The sequence below is a fragment of the Cebus imitator genome, unplaced genomic scaffold (assembly GCF_001604975.1).
Source record: "Cebus imitator isolate Cc_AM_T3 unplaced genomic scaffold, Cebus_imitator-1.0 Scaffold491, whole genome shotgun sequence".
In the NCBI taxonomy this organism is placed as follows: domain Eukaryota; kingdom Metazoa; phylum Chordata; class Mammalia; order Primates; family Cebidae; genus Cebus; species Cebus imitator.
Window position 1 is genome coordinate 1,878,357 of NW_016107806.1, and position 21,456 is coordinate 1,899,812.

Below are 21,456 nucleotides of genomic sequence, written 5' to 3' on the forward strand. Positions count from 1 at the left end.
AAAAAAAAAAAAAAAAAAAGTTGATTTGATTTTTGTAAAATCTTGCTAACCCATCATATGGATGTGACATACTTGTTTAACCATTTAAATCCTAGATATTTACTTGGTTTCTCATTCTTTACTATTATAAACTGCCCCATGCAGAAGCAGTTTGGTGTAAATTGATTATTCCACTAAAATAGCGTCCTAGAAAGAGAATTCCCAGATCAAAGTTACAAACTCAAGGCTCCTGTGACAAATTGCTACATTGTTTTCCAGAAAGGTGGTACTAATTTCCTTCTTGCCCTCAGTGTGAGACCGCTCTACCCACCCCTACCACCAACAATAAGAAGACTCTCCAGCATGAGTTATATTTATTTAAAATTTTGTCAATTCCAGAGGAGAAAAAGTAATTCTCCTTGTTCTTGTAATTTGCAGTTCTTTGATTAGTGGGACTGAATATGTGTTGTGTGTTTTATTTTATTGGCTTTTCGTATTTCTTCCTTTGTAGTTGGTCTTATCTTTAGCCTATTTTTTTCACTGGGGAGATGAGTTCTTCTGACTGATTTCTAAGATTGCTTTGTATAATAGGGATATTTACTCCTTGTCATGTTTGCTGCAAGCATTTTTTCTAGCATTAACATATAAATAAGTTCATATTTTTTGGAGGACTGAAATCTAAAATTATGTGTATGATGTAATCAAACACGCCAGTTTTTTCCTTCATGTTTCTTCTGAGATTTTATGCTTGACGGTTCTTCCTCCTCTCAGGATTGATTAAATACTCATTTTGTTTTCTGGAGCTTGCTCGTGGTTTCTTCTTTTACATCTGACTTTTTAATCCACCTGGAATTTATTTTGGTGGCTGGTGAGAGCTAGGGTTCCAATTTAATTTTTCATCCAAGCTTCCAATTTCTCCACTAACATTTATTGAATAATCTACTGCTTCCCAGTTGGCTTTCTTTCTTGTATATTGGGTTCTTACACAGTAGGGTTTATTTCAGGGTTTTCCATTAGGTTTCATTGATCTGCCATTATTGATTTTTCAGTAATGCCAGAGGGACTTAATTACTCTTAGTTTTATAATACACTTTAACATCTAGTACAGAAAGTCCCTTAATGGTCTCTTTCCAAAAAGTTAAGCTATTCTTACTTATTTATTAAAACATCCTCGGAATCTGTAGTTATTCTCCATTAAAATTTCGAATTTTGTGTTTTCTTTCTTTTCAATTAAATTTATATTTTAGAAGTTGGTATCTTTTGGATTTGTAAATTAGGCTGTTCTGGTTTTTAAATGCATTAATTCCTGACTTTACCTTTTTAATAAACTTAATCTTCCCTGCTGAGGTTTGTTTTGTTCTTTTTTGTTTTTTGGATTTTTTTTTTTTTTTTTTTTTTTTTTTTTTTTTTTTTTTTTTTTTGAGATGGTGTCTCAGTGTGTCTTCCAGGCTGGAGCACAGTGGCATGATCTCTGCTCACTACAACCTCCACCTCCCAGGTTCAAGTGATTCTTCTGGCTCAGCCTCCCAACTAGCTGAGACTACAGGTGCACACCGCCACACCCGGCTAATTTTTGTATTTTTAGTAGAAATGGGGTTTCAGCATATTGGCCAGGCTGGTCTCAAACTCCTGACCTCGTGATCCACCCACCTCAGCCCCCCAGAGTGCTGGGGTTACAGGTGCGAACCACCACATCCAACTTTGTTTTGATGTTCTAATGGATTCAATTATTCTCCTTGTTCATTTTTTCTTTTTTTTATTATTAAAAACGGGGTCTCGCTATGTTGCCCGGGCTGAAGGCAGTGGATATCCTCAGGCACGATCATAGTGCACTACTGGCTCGAACTCCTGACTCAAGCGATCCTCCCACCTCAGCCTCCCAAGTAGCTGGGGCTATCAGTGCACACCACCATGCCTGAAAAACTAAGGATATCTTTCATCTGAGTACACCTTTGGTCACATCCTGAGTTTTGATATATAGGGTCGTTATTGTTGAATTTTCTAATAGTCTTTAATGGCCGTTTTGAATTCTCTGTTGTAATTGAGGAGATTGCTTTAAAAGTCCCACCAAAAAGTTTGCTTTTAATTGGAGTTTTATGGGCTTATGGTTAGAGAATACAGCTTGAGCAATTTTTCTAATGTTTTGAAATTTGTGACCAAGAAGTTGATCAATTTTTTAAAGTGTTCCCTGGATGCTTAAAAAGAAGATGCATTATTTGTTTCTAGGCTACGAAGTGTAATATTTCTCACTTAATTAAAACATTTAATAATTCAGATTCTCAATCTCTTGTATAAAATTCACGGTTTTACTATACACAGCACTTTTATTCATATTAAATGGTTCTTTTGGACAATTTAATGATTTCTGTTTTGAATTCAACTAGGTTTAAAATGCGAATTTCTATTTATTTGCCATCTGATTTGTACTTACCTAATAAATCTTTGCTCTTCATTTATTTTTGGGTCCTTCTGTTCTAGGTACTTCTTTTGTAAATTGCATGCAATTAAAATTTGCTTTTAAATCTCATCTAAGAGACATTTACATTTAACAAGGAGGTAAACACAATTATATTGATTATTATAAACTTTTAAGTTTGTTTTTCTCTGATCTTCTTTCACACTTAGTTTTTAAATTCTTCCTTCCTGCTTCCTCTATTTTTTTCTGTCTTAGCTACGTGGGCTCTGATGTTGTGTGGGAGGTACGTGTTTTCAGGGTAGGGAAAAGGCTCTCAGGCTGGTGTTGGAGTCTCAGGTCTGCTGGCTCTGTGGCCTGAGGCACATTGCTCAGCCTCTCATTGCTCATTGCTCAGGCACATTGCTCAGTCTCAACATCCTTACATACAGAATAGAGATACAATCTCATAGAGCTATCGCATAGATTAAATGAAACAATACATGGCTGATGCTGTTGTTATTCTTCTTGTTATACTTATAAAATTTTACCTGTGGTTCCTTCAGGTTTAAAAACACTATTTCTCTGATTGCTAAAACTGAGTAATAGGGCTTTATTGTAAAATACTCCTCTATATAAGACAACGAATCTGGCATGCATCCCTTCTAGCCTCCTCCTCTCAAATGTTAATCTGAGGATTTGCAACCCTCTAATTATTATTGAATTATTGCTTTGATTTCATACATCTACTCTTTCCAGAATCTACTTTTTCTTTGACATTAGAATTAGGGGTTTTGCAACCATGCATAAATTGAGTCTTGATTTCATGTTTGCCCAGTTTCAGCAACGACTACCCATCTTTCTTTACATCATTTCATTATTAAGATCTTAATTGTGATTCATCCTTTGGTCAACTGGCAAACGAGCTCCCCCCAACAGTGTAAGTGGTTGACCTTCTGAGCTCAGAAAACTCCAAGAACGACTTTTATTCCTCTTTAGTTGCCTCACTCAAATGACAGAGTGGATCCAAACTTAAAACGCCGTGGAAGTGTTCTAATGACTCTTCGAACTTAGGGTTCCTGAGGGAGAGTCAGCTCTGGGATGCCTGTGTGCCTCTCGCATTGTTTAACCTTATGATTCCATAAATTCCAGAAAAAAAACGTGTCAAGATAGGAAGGGGTAGCTTCCCCTGTCCGCCACATTCTAGCTGGAAAAGAGGAACCCTTTTCGATCTGCCTACTCCGATCTACAATCCCCACCCACAACATCCCCTTACCTAAGCCAATTCTGAAAATGTTTTCTTTGTGTATACCTCTGATTACGCTTTTATCCAAATTATCATGGTTTCTTCCTCTGAAATAAACTCTAATTCTTAGATTTCACCTGGATCCTATAGCTTCCAATTCTGTCCTCTTCATCCTTTCTCTTATCTCTTCTGCATTTTGAAAGAACTTTTAATTTTTTAAGTTTGCCTCCACATTCCACATGTAAAAAATTGTAATGCATGGCTGGGCAAGGTAGCTCACGCCTGTAATCCAAGCACATTGGGAGGCCAAGGTGGGCAGATCACGAGGTCAGGAGTTTGAGGCTAGCCTGGCCAATATGGTAAAACCCTGTCTCTACTAAAAATACAAACATTAGCTGGGTGTGGTGGCAGGTGCCTGTAATCCCAGCTACTCAGGAGGCTGAGGCAGGAGAATTGCTTGAACCTGGAAAGAGAAGTTTGCAGTGAGCTGTGATGGCACCATTGCACTCTAGTCTGGGCGACAGAGCAAGACTCCACCTAAAAAAAAAATGTAGTGCCATCAATGTGGATTTTTTTTTTTTTTTTTTGCTAAAACAATTTTAGTTTTCTGGAACTCTGTGCCTATGTGAACCAGATACATTTTCATTTCACATCTGCCCACTCTTCCCTATCATAGGGATCATATGTTCTTGCACCCTATTAGAGATGCCCAAGGTTTTTCTTTCTTTTCCCTTTTTCTGAGACAGGGTCTCACTCTGTTGCCCAGGCTGGAGTGCAGTGGCGCAATCTCCCACTGCAGCCTTGCCCTCCCAGGCTAGGTGATTCCCCCACCTCAGCCTTCTGAGTAACTGGGACTACAGGTGCGTACCATTCCCAGCTAATTTTTTTTTTCAGAGATGGGGTTTCACTATGTTGCCCAGGCTGGTCTCAAACTTCTGACCTCAGGCGATCCACCTGCTTTGACTTCTCAAAGTGCTGGGATTACAGGCATGAACCACCATGCCTGGCCGCCCAAGACTCTTCTAATGCTGATTTTTGTTTCTCATAATTAAGCATTTTCCGGGAATCTTCAGGATTATTTTCCTCTTCCTTAATGCTGGAGGTTTTTTTCAAAGGCCTCCAGCCGGATACCTGTCGCTTCCCCACCACCCACCCCCACCCACCTCCCCTCCTGAGCCTTCCATCTCTCTGCCTGGCACCAGCAGGGGATTGCCACAGGCTACTCCATCTCTATGAGAGGCTAACTTCTCACTTCTCCAGCTAGAGGGCAGGGTCCCTGGGTCTAGCAGGCTTCATCCCAGGTGGTAGAGTACTTTCCCATCCTCCCTAACTAGTCCTCTGATACCATAAACCAGTGATTTGCAAACTTTTAAAATCATGGGCTCCTACCAGTTAAAAATTTTTTAGCATGCTCTCCTCCATTATACACTTATTTATTATAAATTACAGACCTGTATTGCTCTCTACCCATTTATTATACACTAGCCAGGCTTTTTTTTTTTTTTTTTTAGGTAAAAATAACTATGAATAGAAGTTCTGATCCTTTCTTCCCGTAGTCTCGTGGATCACTGTGCACATGCCCCACATCAGAGGTTACAATTCAAACCAAAGCAGCCCATGAGAAACCACGGCGCCCGGCCCCAGTGTTCCCAGGCTCTGCTGGGCTCTGCTCGGCCTACAGGGTTTAGCTAGTAAGCTTCCATCAACCCTTTGTAGAGCGCTTCACCCCTGAAATGACCATCTCCTTACTGTTTTCTTGGAGTGGAAGTCCCCCTTCTTGGAGTGGGTAGGAGGTTGGGGAAGGAGAAACGAGGAGGGAACTGTGGAGTGTGGTCTTGTTCCCCGCTGCTGGTGAGTGCAGACCAGGGTGACAAGGCAGTGACAGAGACCGTGCAGGAAGGAAGCCTCTTTTTATCTCCTTACCATGGGATTGGTGGCTCTCTTCATGGGCCACAAATTGTTTTTCTCCCCCGTTAGGAGCCAGGTTTCCGGAATCAAATTTCTCATTAAGTATCAGTACCCCAAAAGTTAACCAGCACCATCAAAAACCTGTTGACAGGCTGGAAGGCCTGGGACACCGAGACAGCCTGCTGCAGAATTTGGAGCCTCAGGAGGAACCAGAGGGAAGGGTCCAAAGGGTCCGAAGGGAATCCACTCAAGAGGACAGGAAGGTCATCTACAAAGCGCTGCTCTGGACCGCCAGCTCAGCCCGCTTCATCGGTGTTATGGGAGGCCTTATCGCTCCTCCCAAGGAGATAAACACACGAAGGTGAGCAGGCAGACCACTGCTCAAGGCCCGCTAGGAAAGCTGGCCTCTCCAACCTGCTGCCGCAGTCAGACCCGAGCCTCAGATGGTCTCTCCCAGTAAGGCTGCTTGGCGCTTGACAGTGTATAATCAGGAGGTTCCTCCCTGAGAGGCCTGTGGGAGGTGGGCAGGCAGCCAGGACAATCCCAGAGAATGCCGCGTGCCACAACTGTCAGGCCTCAGAACCCATGATGTAATGCCTCTCCAGGGGCCAAGGAAAACAAGCCCGCTGTTGTCACTGCCCTCCCAGCAACTGGGCACTGCCCTCCCCATGGCACGGCTGTTCTGCGTAATTACGAACCCACTCGCTCTCCTTGGGAGGAGGAAATATGAAAACCTTTGTTGTCACATAAAAACCAACCCAAGATAGGAGAACTGTCTTTTAGATACATCTTGCTGTAGAGGGATTTCCATAGCAACTTCAGAAGTGTGTGTATACTAGAGATAAGTCCAGGCTGATGAAAGCCACCTGGAATGTGAACAGGCTCTGGGCATCAGCAGCTGTGGATTTTTCTAGAACCTGTCATGATGCTGTGTGACCCTGGGCAAGTCACTTACACTCTCTGATGCCTAAGGTGATAGAATCATCATCAGATCAGGCTGAGAGAGATCAAGGTCATCTTGTCCACACCACCCTGGTCTGATGCTTCAGTTCCCCAAAGCTTCCCCTGCTTCTCGCCTCTGTCAGTCTCTGGCTGAGTAAGGCCTGCCTCAAGGTCTCTGCCAATCTTATTATTTGACATTGGGAAAGACCATGATCACTTAAACTTGATTCTAAAAATATTGCTTAGTCTTTGTAAGAGAAGTGCTTTGCCTGTTTAGGAATCAATATTATTAATAGGGCAGATTCCTGGGAAAGAGTCTCTGAGATGCTGAGATTTGGGCGTGGGAGTTTTACTGGGGCTGCTCTCAGGATCAATACCTGAGGGGTATAGGGGAAGCTCCCTGGTGCAGTGGCAACAGGGCCCTTAGGTGATCCCTCAGGGACCCTGGAGTGTCCTGCTAGAAGCAAAAGTGGCTGGCCTTTGAACTCCCACCCTGACAGATTCCCCTGGGAGTTTGCTGCCCCCCCAGGCAAGGGGCTTGATCTTAAGAGAGGGCCTCGGTCACAGTCCCCGCTGAGGGAATGAGAGCCCGGCCCTGGAGGGGGCATCTGGTGACTCAACCCTCCATTCACTACGTGGATGTGTTTGAATTGAATATGAAGGCAGCCCGGGGGCTAGCACGATAACAGGGTAAAGACCGTTAGGCAGCGAGGCAGGCGAAACAGCAAGACTGGGGTTCACATGTTGGTGTCAGTGGCCTGGAGACTCTGAGATCCAGCAAGCTGCCAGGAGAGTCGAGGCCATGATTTCCTTGTATATGCAGGATTCAGCCTGGGCTGGTGGCACACACGTGAACTTCAGAGTCAGAAACGAGTTCAGATTCTGGCTCCACGCTTACTATTAATAGCTCTGTGACCTCGGGCTGGTTACTTTCGATCAGTTTCCTCAACGCTACCATGGGCCTTCATGTCCAATTCAAATACATCCACACGGTGGATGACACGTTGCTTCATCCGGATGCCCCTCCAGGACCCGGCTCTCATCCCTCAGTCAAGGTACCTCTCACAGATCCGTCGTGAGGGCACGCTGGGATGGCATGTGGATTTTACACAGAACTAGCACAGGGGAGCTACAATAGCATCCATCATGCTTTCATACACCTCATGTTACACCTAAGTCTTTGATCAAATGGCCATTTCGCAAGAGAAGGGAACATTCGGAGAATTTCCGATTTGCTCCTTGTTTCTCTGTGCCTTGGTCTCAGCTGGGGCTTGTGAGCCATGTCTGCAGAGAGAGAGAGAGAACGAGAGACCCAGTGGCCCACCGGCGGCCAGGGTAACCATTCTCAGCTTGGAAGCTATGGACAGCCATGCAACATCAAATAAGAGGCATCGGCCGGGCGCGGTGGCTCAAGCCTGTAATCCCAGCACTTTGGGAGGCCGAGGCGGGTGGATCACAAGGTCAAGAGATCAAGACCATCCTGGTCAACATGGTGAAACCCCGTCTCTACTAAAACTACAAAAAAAAAATTAGCTGGGCATGGTGGCGCGTGCCTGTAGTCCCAGCTACTCAGGAGGCTGAGGCAGGAGAATTGTCTGAACCCAGGAGGCGGAGGTTGCGGTGAGCCGAGATTGCGCCATTGCACTCCAGCCTGGGTAACAAAAGCGAAACTCCGTCTCAAAAAAAAAAAAAAAAAAAAAAAAAAAAAAAAAAAAAAAAAAAGAAAAAAAAAAAAAAAAAAAAAAAAAAAAAAAAAAAGGCATCATCTAAGTACTGTGCAAACTACGTTCTTTAAAACAAGCTTTTTTTCCCCAGGGAACATAGAGTCACCCCTTCTTACGATAGGTTCGATAAACTATGACTCACTTGCAGGTACTTTGTTGCCTGTTCGGCCTGTTTGCACATCTGAAATACATGCCAGAGACCATCTGAGGACGTGAAAGGCTTCAAATAGCTTAAAGGGCTACACAAATTCCATTATTATTGTCGACAGACAACGTGGCTTCCATCAATTAGAAAGGAAAACAGGAAGAGTATAGGCCAGCGTATGGTCGAAGTTGGGCCGTCCTAATTGTAAGAAGGCAGCACAAAATTCCCAAGCGTTATCAAGGGATCTATGCTATTATTATTCATTTTCACCATGACTGGATTGCAATGCATAGTGCATATATACGACCTTGCTTGACTCTAATAAGAAGTCCTGTATCCGGCTTTCACATGCGAAAATTGAGGTCCAGAGAGGTGAAGTGATGGGCACGATATTGCTCAGCTAAGAGTACCATGAGCAGTTTGGGGTCGGAACCCAAGCCCGTGCTTTCTCCATTGCGGGAAGAGTGTCTGCTTACCGGAGAAGGTTCGTGAAGCCCCGTGCAGTGTGGTCCCACTCAGAGTGGATGCTGCAATGTCAGCTGCTGAGTCATGGCGAGGTTCTGAATAGGGGAGCGTAGTGTGTCCCTGGGGCTCTGTGTGTGAGAAAGGTCTTCCAACACCGCACTGGCTCTCAGAGCCTGAACCTGCGTCCTGGAGGGCACTTGTTTTGCGGCAGCAGAATGCCCTCCTCAGTTTGACCGTGTGTCTGCTGCCCAAAACGCTGAAAGAAATGTCTGCAAACAGAACGTCTCGAAACAGGGAAGAGATGTGGTTCAAGGCACCCATGTGGGGTGTGTTTACACTACCTCCTCTCCAGACTTGTCTTGTTTGACCTCTGCCAGGACACAGGTACATGGAAGGTCTGGCGATATAATTACAAGTGTTGACGAATTAAGGGTGACTACCAGGATCTGTGTAAATTACAGGGGATGCTTTACCATACTTCCCAGCATAATAAAAATAATCGATCTCAAGTAAACACAGCTTCATTCTATCTCAAGTGATTCTCATTTTAAAATGAGGAAACTGCGGCCCAGAGAGCTTAAGTAACTTATCCTCGGTTTCACAGCTACTTAGGGGCAGAATCAAGGTTTCTAACCTAGATTTGGACGCACATATCAAATCAGATTAAAACGATATACAGGGCTGGGTGCAGTGGCTCACGCCTGTGATCCCACAATTTTGGGAGGCCGAGGTGGGCGGATCACTTGAGGCCAGGAGTTCGAGACCCCAGCTTGGCCAACATGGTGAAACCCCACCTCTACTAAAAACACAAAAATTAGCCTGGTGTGGTGGTGCATGCCTGTAATCCCAGCTAGAGGGGAGGATGAGGCAGGAGAATTGCTTGAACCCGGGAGGCAGAGGTGGTAGTGAGCAGTGATTGAACCACTGCACTCCAGCCTGGGCAAGACAGCGAGACTCTGTCTTAAAAATAAATAGATAAATAAATAAAATGAATATCCAGGACCCCTTGTGAGGGAGAAGAGTCACGAAAGGCAGCTCGAGGGTGGCGGGAGGAGGTGGCCTCAGTCCTACCCTTGAGTCTTGCTGACGGCTTCCCCAGGGAGTTGGCATTTTGTTCTAGAGCCCTGGATCTCCAGCAGGTCACATCTCCCTTCTATCCCACCAGTAGCTTCTCTGAATCATTCCCAACCACCATCCTCCTAAAACAACGTTTCCCAAAGTATGTTCCATCAGTACAGTGCTTCTCAAACTAAGGTGCATATGAATCACCAGGTGACCTTGTTAAATGCAAATTCCGATTCAATCATTCCAGACTAAGGCCTGAGATTCTGGGAATTCTAACAAGTTCCCAGTGATGCCAATGCTGCTGGTCTGTGAACTAAACTTTGAGTAGCAAGGTACCAATAGCGCTTTATAATAAAAAGGATTTGCGAGCAAATACGATTGAGAAAGTCTGAACTCAACAAAAATAAACTGGTTTCATTACTGCAGGACTTCTCAGAGCCTTTAAAATGCTAATAAGCATTGTTAATCCCCAAGAGGGAGAAATTGTAACATGGTATACGTGCATTAATGATGTAACCAAAATGCTCTGATATGTTGGTTTGCAAAGAGGGAACAGAAAATCAGGAAAATTCTGTGCCTTTTTCCCACCTTACCTTGGTTCCAATGCTGCAATTCCGGCTCATGCTCAACCCAACTCAGCACTCCCCGCTTTCCCACTGTCTCCTTCCAGGTGTCTGGGTACATGCCTGTCTCCTCCATCAGACCATATACCCCCTGGCACCCCTGCTCCTCCTCCCTTCCCTGTCCCAGCACAGGCTCTGCACTCAGAAGGCCCCAGGTGGACTACCTTTCACAGACGCGGACGGTCCAGGCAGCAATGATCCACAGAGAGATACTGAACACGAGCAGCACAGTGCCAGGGCAGATGGTCATGAGCGTTTTCATGACGAAGCGGGTGTTGAAGTTGATCTTGTTGAGGGCCCCGATGCTGCGGGATGAGGCATCAGTGAAGAGCTTGCTGTGCAGCAGCATGACTCGGGCGATCAGGTACAGGCGCAGGAACATGGGGATAGACAGGATGATGTCCACGTCGGCCTCCGCCCGGGAGGGTGTGTAGGAGAAGGCCAGGCGCGCTGTCCAGAAGAACTTGTACTCTCCAGGAATGGGGTGGATGGCGCACACCAGCATCTCCAGGCTGATGTAGAGGATGCGCTCGTAGGTCATGGCTATCCGCCAGTCATCCGCGCCATTGTCAATCACGAAGAGCTGGTGGGAGCAGAGAGTCTGTTAGTGTAGCCAGGACCCGGAGGTGCACAGCAGGGCTCAGGCAGGACAGATGGGGCAGGCTCCTGGGCTCAGGTCAGCCTGACCACCTCAGCATGCTCTTTAGAGGCCTCGCTGTGTGGCAAGAGCCCTGGATGGGGACTAGGAAGCCTGGATTCAGGTCCAGCTGGGAGGCCCTGGCTGAGACACTTTGACTCTCTAGGCCTCACTTTCCTCCTCTGCAAATCGCTTCCTGAGATAGAGTGATTTCTAATAAGAAATCATACATTTGGTCTTCATCCTGCTTTAGGCACAGCTCCTAAAACCCTAGGAATTTCCAAAGTGGTGAGTGTCTTGTGTTTGCTAATCAGAAAACAAGTAAGTGTCTGGGGTGGAGGGTGGGAATCCAGGGTAGCTCCAGGATGGGCGCTGGTTGTCAGGGGAACCGATCTGGCGATGAGAAGGTTGGAACTTTCAGCCCCACCCCCCACTCCCTGGGCGGGAAGAGGGACCCGAAGCTTGAGTTGATCACCAGCGGCCAATGATGACATCAATTATGTCTGTGTGATGAAGCTTCCATAAAATCCCAAAAAGGCAGTGTTTTTGTTAACTTCTATTTTAGGTTCAGGGATGCATGCGCAGGTTTGCTATACAGGTAAACTCGTGTCGCAGAGGTTTGTTGTACAGATTATTTTGTCACCCAGGTACTAAGCCCAGTACCCAATAGTTATTTTTTCTGCTCCTCTCCCTCCCACTCTCTACCCTCAGTGTCTGTCATTCTCCCCTTTGTGTTTTGATGAGCTTCCAGACAGCTGGACACATGGAGGTCCCTGGACACCTAGAGGGTTGGGTTCCCATAGAGGGCATGGAAACTCCACCCCTTCCCACACACCCTGCCCTCTGCTTCGCTCCCATATGGCTGCTCATCTGAATCCTTTGTAAAGTCCTTTATAATAAAGCAGTAAATATGTTTCCCTGAGTTCTCTGAGCTGCTCTAGAGAATCAGTCAAGCCTGAGAAGGGCATCCTGTGAACCCCTGATTTACTGCCACTTGGTGAGAGGCTCAGGGCAAACAACCTGGGGCTGGTGACCGGCATTGGAAGGGGGGCCAATGTGGTGGGACTGAGCCCTCAGCCCAGGGGAGCCAACACTCACTCCCGGCAGACAGAGCCAGGGTGGAGTCACACTGCAGGACACGCAGCCAAGTGTCCCCTGGAGAACTGCTTGGTGTGTGGGAACCAACCCCTCCTTTTTGCTGACCACAAGTGTTCTATGTTGAGCCACTTTCAAGGTTCCCTCCAGGACACAGGTGCCAAATGGGCTGTTTCATGATGGTGAGAAAGATCAACTCATTTGTATTAAAAACACACCCCTGAGCCCCTTTCAGACCTGAGCTGAGCCCTGGAAGGGGATGTGAAGATGAAAAAGTCATGTTTCCTGCATGAGTGAACTCACAAGGGCTGGCACGGATTTCTCCTCCCCACTCAGAGAAGGGGCAGCAAGTGTTTGCTGGCAGAGCTGTGCTCTTAGGCGGCGCAGTGAAGTGTTCGTGGCACGGACTCTGGAGCCAGACTGCCTAATCCTAATGCTACTGGCACTGTGGTCCTGGGCAAGTTACCAAACCTCCCTGTGCCTCAGTCACCTCAGCTGGGGACGATGATGATAACCACCGCACAGAGGTCGCTGTGAGGCCGCAGTGGGTTCGCACAGGCGACACGCGTGGAATCCTGCCTAGGCCCCAGCATGCTATGTCACCATTAGCTATTCTTAGTTTTAGCATTATTAATGGATGTGGCCTCAGTCTCTCTATAAAATGACAGTTGGGCTCAGTGATATCTAAGCTCCCTTCTAGCCCTAACCTTTCACGAAAATGCTTCCTGCTGTCACATCATGAGGATGCCGGTCCACACAAGAACCGACTGAGCACCTGTTATGCGCCCAGCCTTTGCCTTCGGGCAAGTCCCACTGCCGGGTCCCACCACATTTGATGACTGTGAAAGGGACTTCACATCCTTCCCCTCTGTGGCCTCAGTCTTCATCCGAGACTGAAATGAGAGACTTCTAAGGTCTTCTCCAGCTGGGATGGTTGGATTCTTGGAGGGTGAGGCCTGAGATCCAGGCATATGTTCAGTGTGGGCCTCCTGTGCATGTGTGCACCTCACTTCTGAGAGGGAGTGGAGTATTTATCATCACATTCTGTCCTCTCTCTACCGGGCCCTTGGCCCGCCAGCAGATCTGGCTGTCGCCTGTCCCAGCTCAACCACAAACACATGCCACTCGAGACCCCAGCCTCATATGCTGCCTGTTCCACCGACAGCCACAGACAGCTGCTGCTCTCCAAAGCTGCTTACGTTTGCCTTTAAGGAGGGGAGGGCAGGGTCCTGTGGCCTAACATGAGCTCAGGAAAAAGGGCACCAGCATCAGCACCTCCTGGCGGGGAGAGCAGCTCATGCGCGCGTCCCGGGAAGGCCTGAGCTGCAAGGCTGGAAAGAAACTAGGCTGGGTTAGGGGAAATTAATGTTGGGGCAAGGGTTGGGTGGAGGTTTTATTTAGCCTGGAAATACAACCTCAGCACAGAAAGAGTAACAGAGAGCTGGGCGCGGTGGCTCACACTTGTAATCCCAGCACTTTGGGAGGCCGAGGCAGGCGGATCGCCTGAGGTCAGGAGTTCGAGACCATCCTGGCCAACATGGTGAAGCCCCATCTCTACTAAAAACGCAAAAATTAGCTGGGTGTCGTGGTGCATGCCTATAATCCCAGCTACTCAGGGGGCTGAGACAGGAGAATAGCTTGAAGCCAGGAGGTGAAGGTTGCAGTGAGCCAAGATCACGCTGTTGAACTCGGCCTGGGTGACAAGAGCAAGACTGTCTTTAAAAAAAAAAAAAAAAAAGTAACAGAGAGACTGGATCAGCATGGATTTGTGGGGGCTGAAAGCTGAGTGAAGCCTCCTTTCCTCCCTTGCACAGGGAGGTCAGGGAATGAGGGGCCCTTTATTCTGTCCATCCTTGACGGGCCAAAGGAAGCTTCTGCTCTGTTTCAAAGTTAGTCACCAAGCAGCTTTCTCTCTTCACTTTGCTGCCTTCCTTACAGTTCAGCAGGAATCGAGGACCCAGGAGAGGACCTATGGTACCAGGCCTGGTGTCGGGTGAGTGATGCTTGCCTTGCCTTTAGCATCTACCTGTGATATATTTCTGCAGCAAGGGGAACATTCCAGGCAATTCAGTGGGGCCTGAGAGCCATGGGCAGGAGAGGGAGCACTAGGAGGCAACCCTCTCACCTGCCGAGCCTCGGTTTCTCCTTCTTCCTGCTCTGTACCCCCACAGAGCCATAATGGGGAACAAAGGAGTCAATGGGTTAAAAGGGCTTCATAAACTACAAAGTATCATTTGTTCATTCATTTACTCATTCATTCATTCCACAAACGTGTTGACGCCCTTAGTGATGTGGGAGGGGATTCAGAGTTGCATAAAACAGCTCTGAGCAGCCCCCCACCCACCCACCCACCCATGGGGATCCTGAGGGGAAACTAGAGGGCTCTATGGGAGCAACTGGCTGAGAGGCTCACCTGGTGGTTCTAATCAGGGAGCTGTCATCTCTGAACAGGAGACAGTACTCAGCACAGCACCAGCTGGAGACTCACCCTCCTCCTTCCCCAGTGCAGCTGAGCCTGGGTTTTTCCAGACACAGGTTTCCCCAGCAATTAGAAAGCCCTAATGGCTGCTCAAAGGGTTCCCTGTGCTTCTGACTCGCGCCCGACAGGCCAAGCCATGGCAACGTGACTGCCTGGCCAAACTCTTCAAATACAAAATTAAAACCATCTACTCTGTACTAAAGAATTGCATCCAGTTACTATAGTAACTGGGTTCACTCTGGGCAGGAATGGAAGCAACGAGTAACAGATTCCTTTGATTGCCTGATGAGGAGCGGCACTGTAAGCTGTCAGAACGAAGGGGAGAACGCGATGGCAGCTCTGCCCAGTGCGACAGAAGGGTGCTGGTCCCCAGGGGGTGTCCCCAGCTGCCTCTCAGGCACCCAGCCCAGCCTCGGTTGCAGCTTGCTGGTACAGGGAAGGTGGGGGCCACACGGGGTAGTGGAGCTGGAGGTGGGAGAGCTAGCTTGAAGTCTCCCACATCCAGCTGTTAGCCATGTGATCTGAAGCCATTCCATGACGGCTCCGAGCTTGTTTCCACATCTCCAACAGGGGAATATTGACCTTGGCCCTGCCTACCTCATGGGGTTAGTGTTAGGATCCAGTAATACAGATAAAAAGTTGGACAGTGCATCACTAACTACTCTAAAAATATGAGGGGTTAAGACGGCTGGCCTAGAGGACACGCATAAACAGCGTGTATAAAGAGGGGGTGTTTTGAGTAGGGGGTAGGGGGAGAGTTTTCAGGTTGCAGATTAAAAGCCTCTGCTGGACAGGGTTTTATGCATCTGCAGGGTGGGACATGTTCCAGAAGACCCCATTGCTGTCCTGTGTGACGGCACTCTATGTTTTCTCCCTTCTGACCCCTGGAATCCCTCGCTCCCTCCCGGTTCAGAGCAGGTGGCAGATCCCCACCCTGCTGTTTCCTCACTGCATTCCGTTCATTCCTAACAAAGCACAATCCCAATTATTATTGATTTGCGTTTGTGAGGTTTCTGCTGTCTCTCCCCTTAAACGTGGTTCCCAACCTACTCACATCGCACATTGAAATGACTTGGGGAACTTGTTCAAAAATACCCATGCCCAGGCCCACCCCACACCAAGTCAATCAGAATCTCTGGGGGTGGAGCCCTGACCATGGGGTTTTTCTTAAGACTCCCCAGTGAGTCTAAAGTGTCACCAGGGTTGGGCATCCCCCCACCCCCAGTCACAGTTGGAGCTCCAAAGAGACAAGGGCTGTGTCTTCCCTGTTCCATGTGGCATCTCCAGAGCCTAGCCCAGGTCTTAGCACTTAGTAGGTGTTCAATAAATCTTTGTTTAGTGAATTAATAACTCGACTTACTGTCTGCCCCTAGACTAATCTTCCCTGTCTTGGGCTCAGCTTCCTCCTCTGAGGGCTGAGGGAAAGAACTAGACAATCCCAAGGCACCTCCTGCTCTAAAGAGCCATAATTCTGTGGTTCTGCGCAGACCCTCTGGCTGGCGTGTCCCACCTCATCTGTGTTCTCAGTGCACCTGAGCTCTCCAGGAACAGGAACCATGCCCGGCTCATCTCACCCCCCTCCCATGCCTGAGACGTTGCCTGGCACAGAGTGGGCAGCCAGTAGAATTTTGGTGAATAAAGGGGTGGGTAGGCGGATGACTGTGTCATATGAAGAAAGGGACAGATTGCCCGTGGTCCTTGTTAACACCCAGAATGGAAATTCCTGTTGAAAATCCATTCCTAAGCCTGTGACTCACAAGGGGCCTGACAATTCATCTCACACCACGGGAAGGGACACCCTCTTATTCCCAAAGGGTGGTTCATCCTGGAATAAACTGTCCCAGGTGACCTCCAAGCCTTAGAAAGTTCTAGAGCAAGTCTGGAAGCAGGATCTTGAGTAGCACTGGACCAGAGGGGCTGGGGGGGGGGGTGCAAGCGGCTCCACAGAGGCCTATCCTCCCCTGGGCTTAGTCTGTGGCATCCAGCCCTGATTCTAGACCAGCTTGACTGTTGGCCTCTGATGGATTCTAGAAAAGTACTGAGCTGATGTGGACAGAGTGTGGCATGGGGCAGGGAACACCGTGGCCCTCGAGTGGTCTGCTCTGGGCTGTTCCAGAGCAGAAGAAGCCGCAGAGGCCCAGGGCTGACCAACGAGTCTCTTCCTGACCAGGCATGCGTTTGCTCCTTGCACGCTGGCTTCCCTGAATGGGAAACGAAAGCCACATTCTCTGAGTCACTGAATCTTTCTGCCTCCTAAGCCTCAAAAAGTGATTTCACTCACTGAGGGTATGACTGGCCTGAAGATGCAATGTGTCCGTACCACGGTCTCTGCTCTCCCGAGAGCTCCACTCTTTCCTCAGATAGTCACCCTGTCCAGAAGTGACTCCAGGCCAAATCCTGCTTCCACTTAACTGGTGGTTCTGAGAGCCTGCAGGATTTTCGGCCTGTTGGTATAGTTCTGAGAGCTCTGGGAGGGAGACTTTATGCAACAGTGATTCCAAACTTTCCTTTAAGGAGCTTGTAATTAGAGAAAAAGGAGGGCTAACCGAGCTCAGTTCAATACAATAATTAGTAAGAATCAACAAGGTTAGGCCACTGTGGATATAAATATGAATCAAATGCATGTCCCCTGAATCAGTTAATAATCTCAAGTAGCCCTAGTAAAAGAGATGCCCGATTCCGATGCCATTTGAAAAGCTTCTTGGGCTAGGGAGGGCTTCAGCAGTGCTGGGAAGGCATGCTTCAGATACACAGGAGGAGAAGGCAACTTGCAGAAATGGCCACAAATTCCTCCCATCCCATTCACTTACTTTTGTACATGTGACTTTGCCTCTCCTCCAAGCAAGAAGTATAGCCTATTTCTCTCTGTCTCTGTTTTTGTTTGTTTGTTTGTTTGTTTGTTTGAGACAGAGTTTTGTTTTTGTCACCCAGGCTGGAGTGCAATGGTGTGATCTGCCTCCCAGGTTCAAGTGATTCCCCTGCCTCAGCCTCCCAAGTAGCTGGGATAACAGGCACCCACAACCACACTTGGCTAATTTTTGTATTTTTAGTAGAGATGGGGTTTCACCATGTTGGCCAGGCTGGGCTCGAACTCCCGACCTCCAGTGATCCGCCTGCCTCGGCCTCTCAATGTGCTTGGATGACAGGTGTAAGCTACCGTGCTCGGCCAGCACAGCCTATTTCTCAGACCCTTCAGTCTGAACTTAGCCATGTACCTTGCTTTGACCAGTGGAAGATTAGAAAGTATGATACAGCAGGGGTTTGAAAAATGTCAGCCCCATGAGGCTCACTGTAGACACATGGCCTCACTATCCCTTTCACCCCAGCCTACCGCCAGCACTAGCTGCCAGGCGTCAGAAGCCATCCTAGACCAGCTGCGTGGCAGAAGCTCACCCCAGGTGAGACCAGCAGAAGAACCACCAAGCTGAGCCCAGCCCAAATTACTGACCCACAGAAACGGGACCTAAATTGTTACTATTTCAAGCCATTATATTTTGAGGTGCTTTGTTATGCAACAAAACTAATATATAACAAAACAAATTCTTTTCTTTGGCACATATTAGAAAAGCCAGGCCATGTGCCTACCATGCCCAACATTTTCCTTTTAGATTCTTATGCCACAGCCCCTAGAAGGAACCCTCACCCGTCACCATGTTTTCACGCCACTCAGATACGTCTGCCGGCCAGTCTTTCTCCAGCAGCTGGGTGACTGGATGGGGAGGAGATCAGGGTCAAGGGCCATTCCAGCTTCCCCCAGCCCCACTGCCCCCACAGACACATCATTTCAGATATCAAATAACTCAGACCATTAAAAAAGTTGTTTTGCAAGCAGTTTCGTTGTTTTGCATACAAAGTGTTTTCTCAGATGTGAGGAAGTCAACCAGTAGAATGAATCGGGGAACAAAGGCAAAACAGAAAGAATTGGGGGGGCCACTGGAGAGAAACAGCAGGGAGTCTGGGAACAGTGGGCCTTGGCAAATGCTGAGGGTAAACGGATTCGCTGGCAGCTAACAAAGAGGTCAGCATGGGCATCCTATCCCTGGACGGCCAACGCGGGGCAGTGCAGAAGGCACTTTCAGTTATTCAGGGATTCTCCAGAAGCCCTTGGCTTTTAGCTGTGGCACACGGGTAGGTCACAGGCTCTCTCCCCTGTCACCTGCACCTCAGGGAGTCCAGGTCAGAACTTTCCCTGGTTAGAGTGTCTCACCAAGCAAAGACGTCATCGCCAGCTCATCACAAGGCCAGCGCTGAAGGCCATCTGGCCACCTCAGGACGGGGCCGTTCAGCTGCAATCTCTGCAGGGCCCAAGACAGGCTGCCTTGACAGGGAGACAAGGACACCACCCGTGCCTCCAGCGGCCACATGGCAAAGCCCCAGCTTCAGGCTTGCGAGGCCTCCCCACACTTCCTGAGGAGGGGCAGGCATGCAGGGAAGCTTGCCTTTTCTTTTTTTAAGGATGAGTTTAGAGTCAATTCATTGGATTCACTCATTTCTCCCCCATTCTATTTTGAAAGCCTTGAGACCTTTCTGATTTTTAAGAAAAATATGTCATTAAAACGTTCTCAGCTATCAGGGAGGAGGCCAAATTCCTGCTTCAACACTCTGACCAACCTGAAAAACTTTCAATCCTGCACAACTATGAATTTCTCTAAATTAAAGGAGAAAAACTGGAAAAAGCCTTTTTGTGTACCGTTCCCTCTCTGTGGGGAAGAAAACTTCAGGGAAAATTTCCATCTTTTAAAAAAATATACACAGAAACAAAGCGAAAGGAAAAAATTACAGATTTTCTTGGGATATATTATTTATATATATATAATGTATTTTATATTTTATATATATATATATGTACATACATAAATTTAAACACCCTGGAGCACATATTCTGCATATACACCATTACTAGGGGGTTACCATGGAAGCAACATCAAAAGTCCTGTAGTACCTAATTAGGTTTCCCTGAGGACAGGAGCTGATTGCCAATGATGAAATGAACTTCTGGGTTTGCAACAATGGTTCATAAAATTTCCAGTCAGCAAATGCTCCATGGAACTAGAATAAGAAAGGGAGGAAGGTGGGGGGCGGGAAGCAAAGGTAGAAAAAAGGCAGCTCTAGGCCGGGCGTGGTGGCTCACGCCTGTAATCCCAGCACTTTGGGAGGCTGAGGCGGGTGGATCACCTGAGGTCAGGAGTTTGAGACCAGCCTGGCCAATGTGGGGAAACCCCATCTCCACTAAAAATGCACACATTAGCTGGATGTGGTGGTGGGCACCTGTAATCCCAGCTACTTGGGAGGCTGAAGTAGGAGAATTGCTTGAACCCAGCAGATGAAGGTTGCATGAGCCGAGACTGAGCCACTGCACTCCAGCCTGGGTGACAGAGCAAGACTCTGTCTCAAAGAAGAAAAAAAAGAAAAAATGGTGGCTCTAGAAGAGGCCAGCCATTGAATGAGCCTTGTCAGGAAAGTCTATGATGCTACCATCAACAAGATGCTTAGGGCGCTGGGGTCCGCGCTAGCCGGCTCTGTGTCATCTGCAACCATCCCGCTCCCTGGGCCGTGTGTGATGCCCACAGTGGCTCTTTGGACCGGCCAGGACAGGCTTTTCCCGAGTGCGTCCGTAGAGCTCTCCCTTGGTCTCTTGCAGTGTGTAATGACCACCCATGGGGATCATGGAGACTGAAGTTTGTTTGGGACTAACAGAGAGCAGTAGTGATCATAAATCCTTTGCCCTGTCCTCAGTTCTCAGAGAAAGGAAGCCAGGCTCCGGCAGTTGAGGAAGCCATTATGTTTCACTCAGATAGCAGGAATTTCTTGATCCCTGAGCATGGCACCAGTGGCCATCTGTGTGTGGCAAGTCTCTGGACCTCAGATTCCTCAGTGTCATGTGAAGACTTGGATCCAATTTGTGGTTTTCCATTTTCTCCAAGCCATTTCTTTTAATAAGATTTTTCATGTATGCCCAACATGGGAAACAGACAAATTCAGAGCTGTTGTAGTTGAAAGGGCAGAGAAGAACATCCAAAGATCAACTCACTCACCTCCTCCTCCAGCCTAGACCTCAGTAGCGGACCCCGTGCTCTCCATAGAACCCTTTGATTGGAAATCCCTTGGATGGACAGGCTGGTCTCTAGTTGTAATGAGAAATGAGGTGTGGTGCTGGAAATCAAGGTGTTTGGGGTTCAATATGTGCTGGATGCAGAGGCCCGGAGCTTTGCCCTGATCGGTTTACTCACTCATTTATTCATTAAGCATGAGTTGAGCCCCTATTAAATGACAATCCTTGGTAAGCTCTAGGGATACGGCAGGACAAGTAGACAAGGCCCCTGTCCCCACAAAGCTTGCATTCCAGGGGAGGAAAGCAGATATTAAACAGGTAAACCATTTAATTTTAGAGAGTGATGCCTTCCAGGAAGAGAATAAGACAGGGCAAAGGAAATGAGAGAAGTCACAGACAGTCAGGACAGGGCTCTCTACGGAGGGGACCTCTGAGTCCAAAGCGAGCCTTGCAAAGGTATGCGTTACAGAGGGTACAGCATGTGCAAAAACCCCAAGGCAGGATGGAGCTTAGAGAGTTAGAGAGAAAAAAGAAAGAAGACCAATGTGAGCAAGAAGTGATGGATGATACCAGATGAGGCCAAGATGGTAGTAGAGGCCAGATCACTGGGACCTTGGAGGTCACAGAAGGAGCTCCGTCAAGGGACAGGGAGATCGCAGACCAACTCCCACCAGGGCCACGCGTGCTATGTCACCACCTTCTGA

The 21,456-nt window shown here is 47.8% G+C and overlaps 1 protein-coding gene across 3 annotated transcripts in view; it reads right to left on the reverse strand.

The window, feature by feature from the left end:
- KCNN3 (potassium calcium-activated channel subfamily N member 3) overlaps positions 1-21,456 on the reverse strand; it is a 173,034-nt gene that overhangs the window by 60,367 nt on the left and 91,211 nt on the right. For all 3 annotated transcript variants that reach the window (XM_037733030.1, XM_017513417.2, XM_037733031.1), the window contains exon 3: positions 10,654-11,072. In XM_037733030.1, coding sequence (XP_037588958.1) covers positions 10,654-11,072 — 419 coding nt within the window. The remainder of the gene's footprint in view (positions 1-10,653; positions 11,073-21,456) is intronic.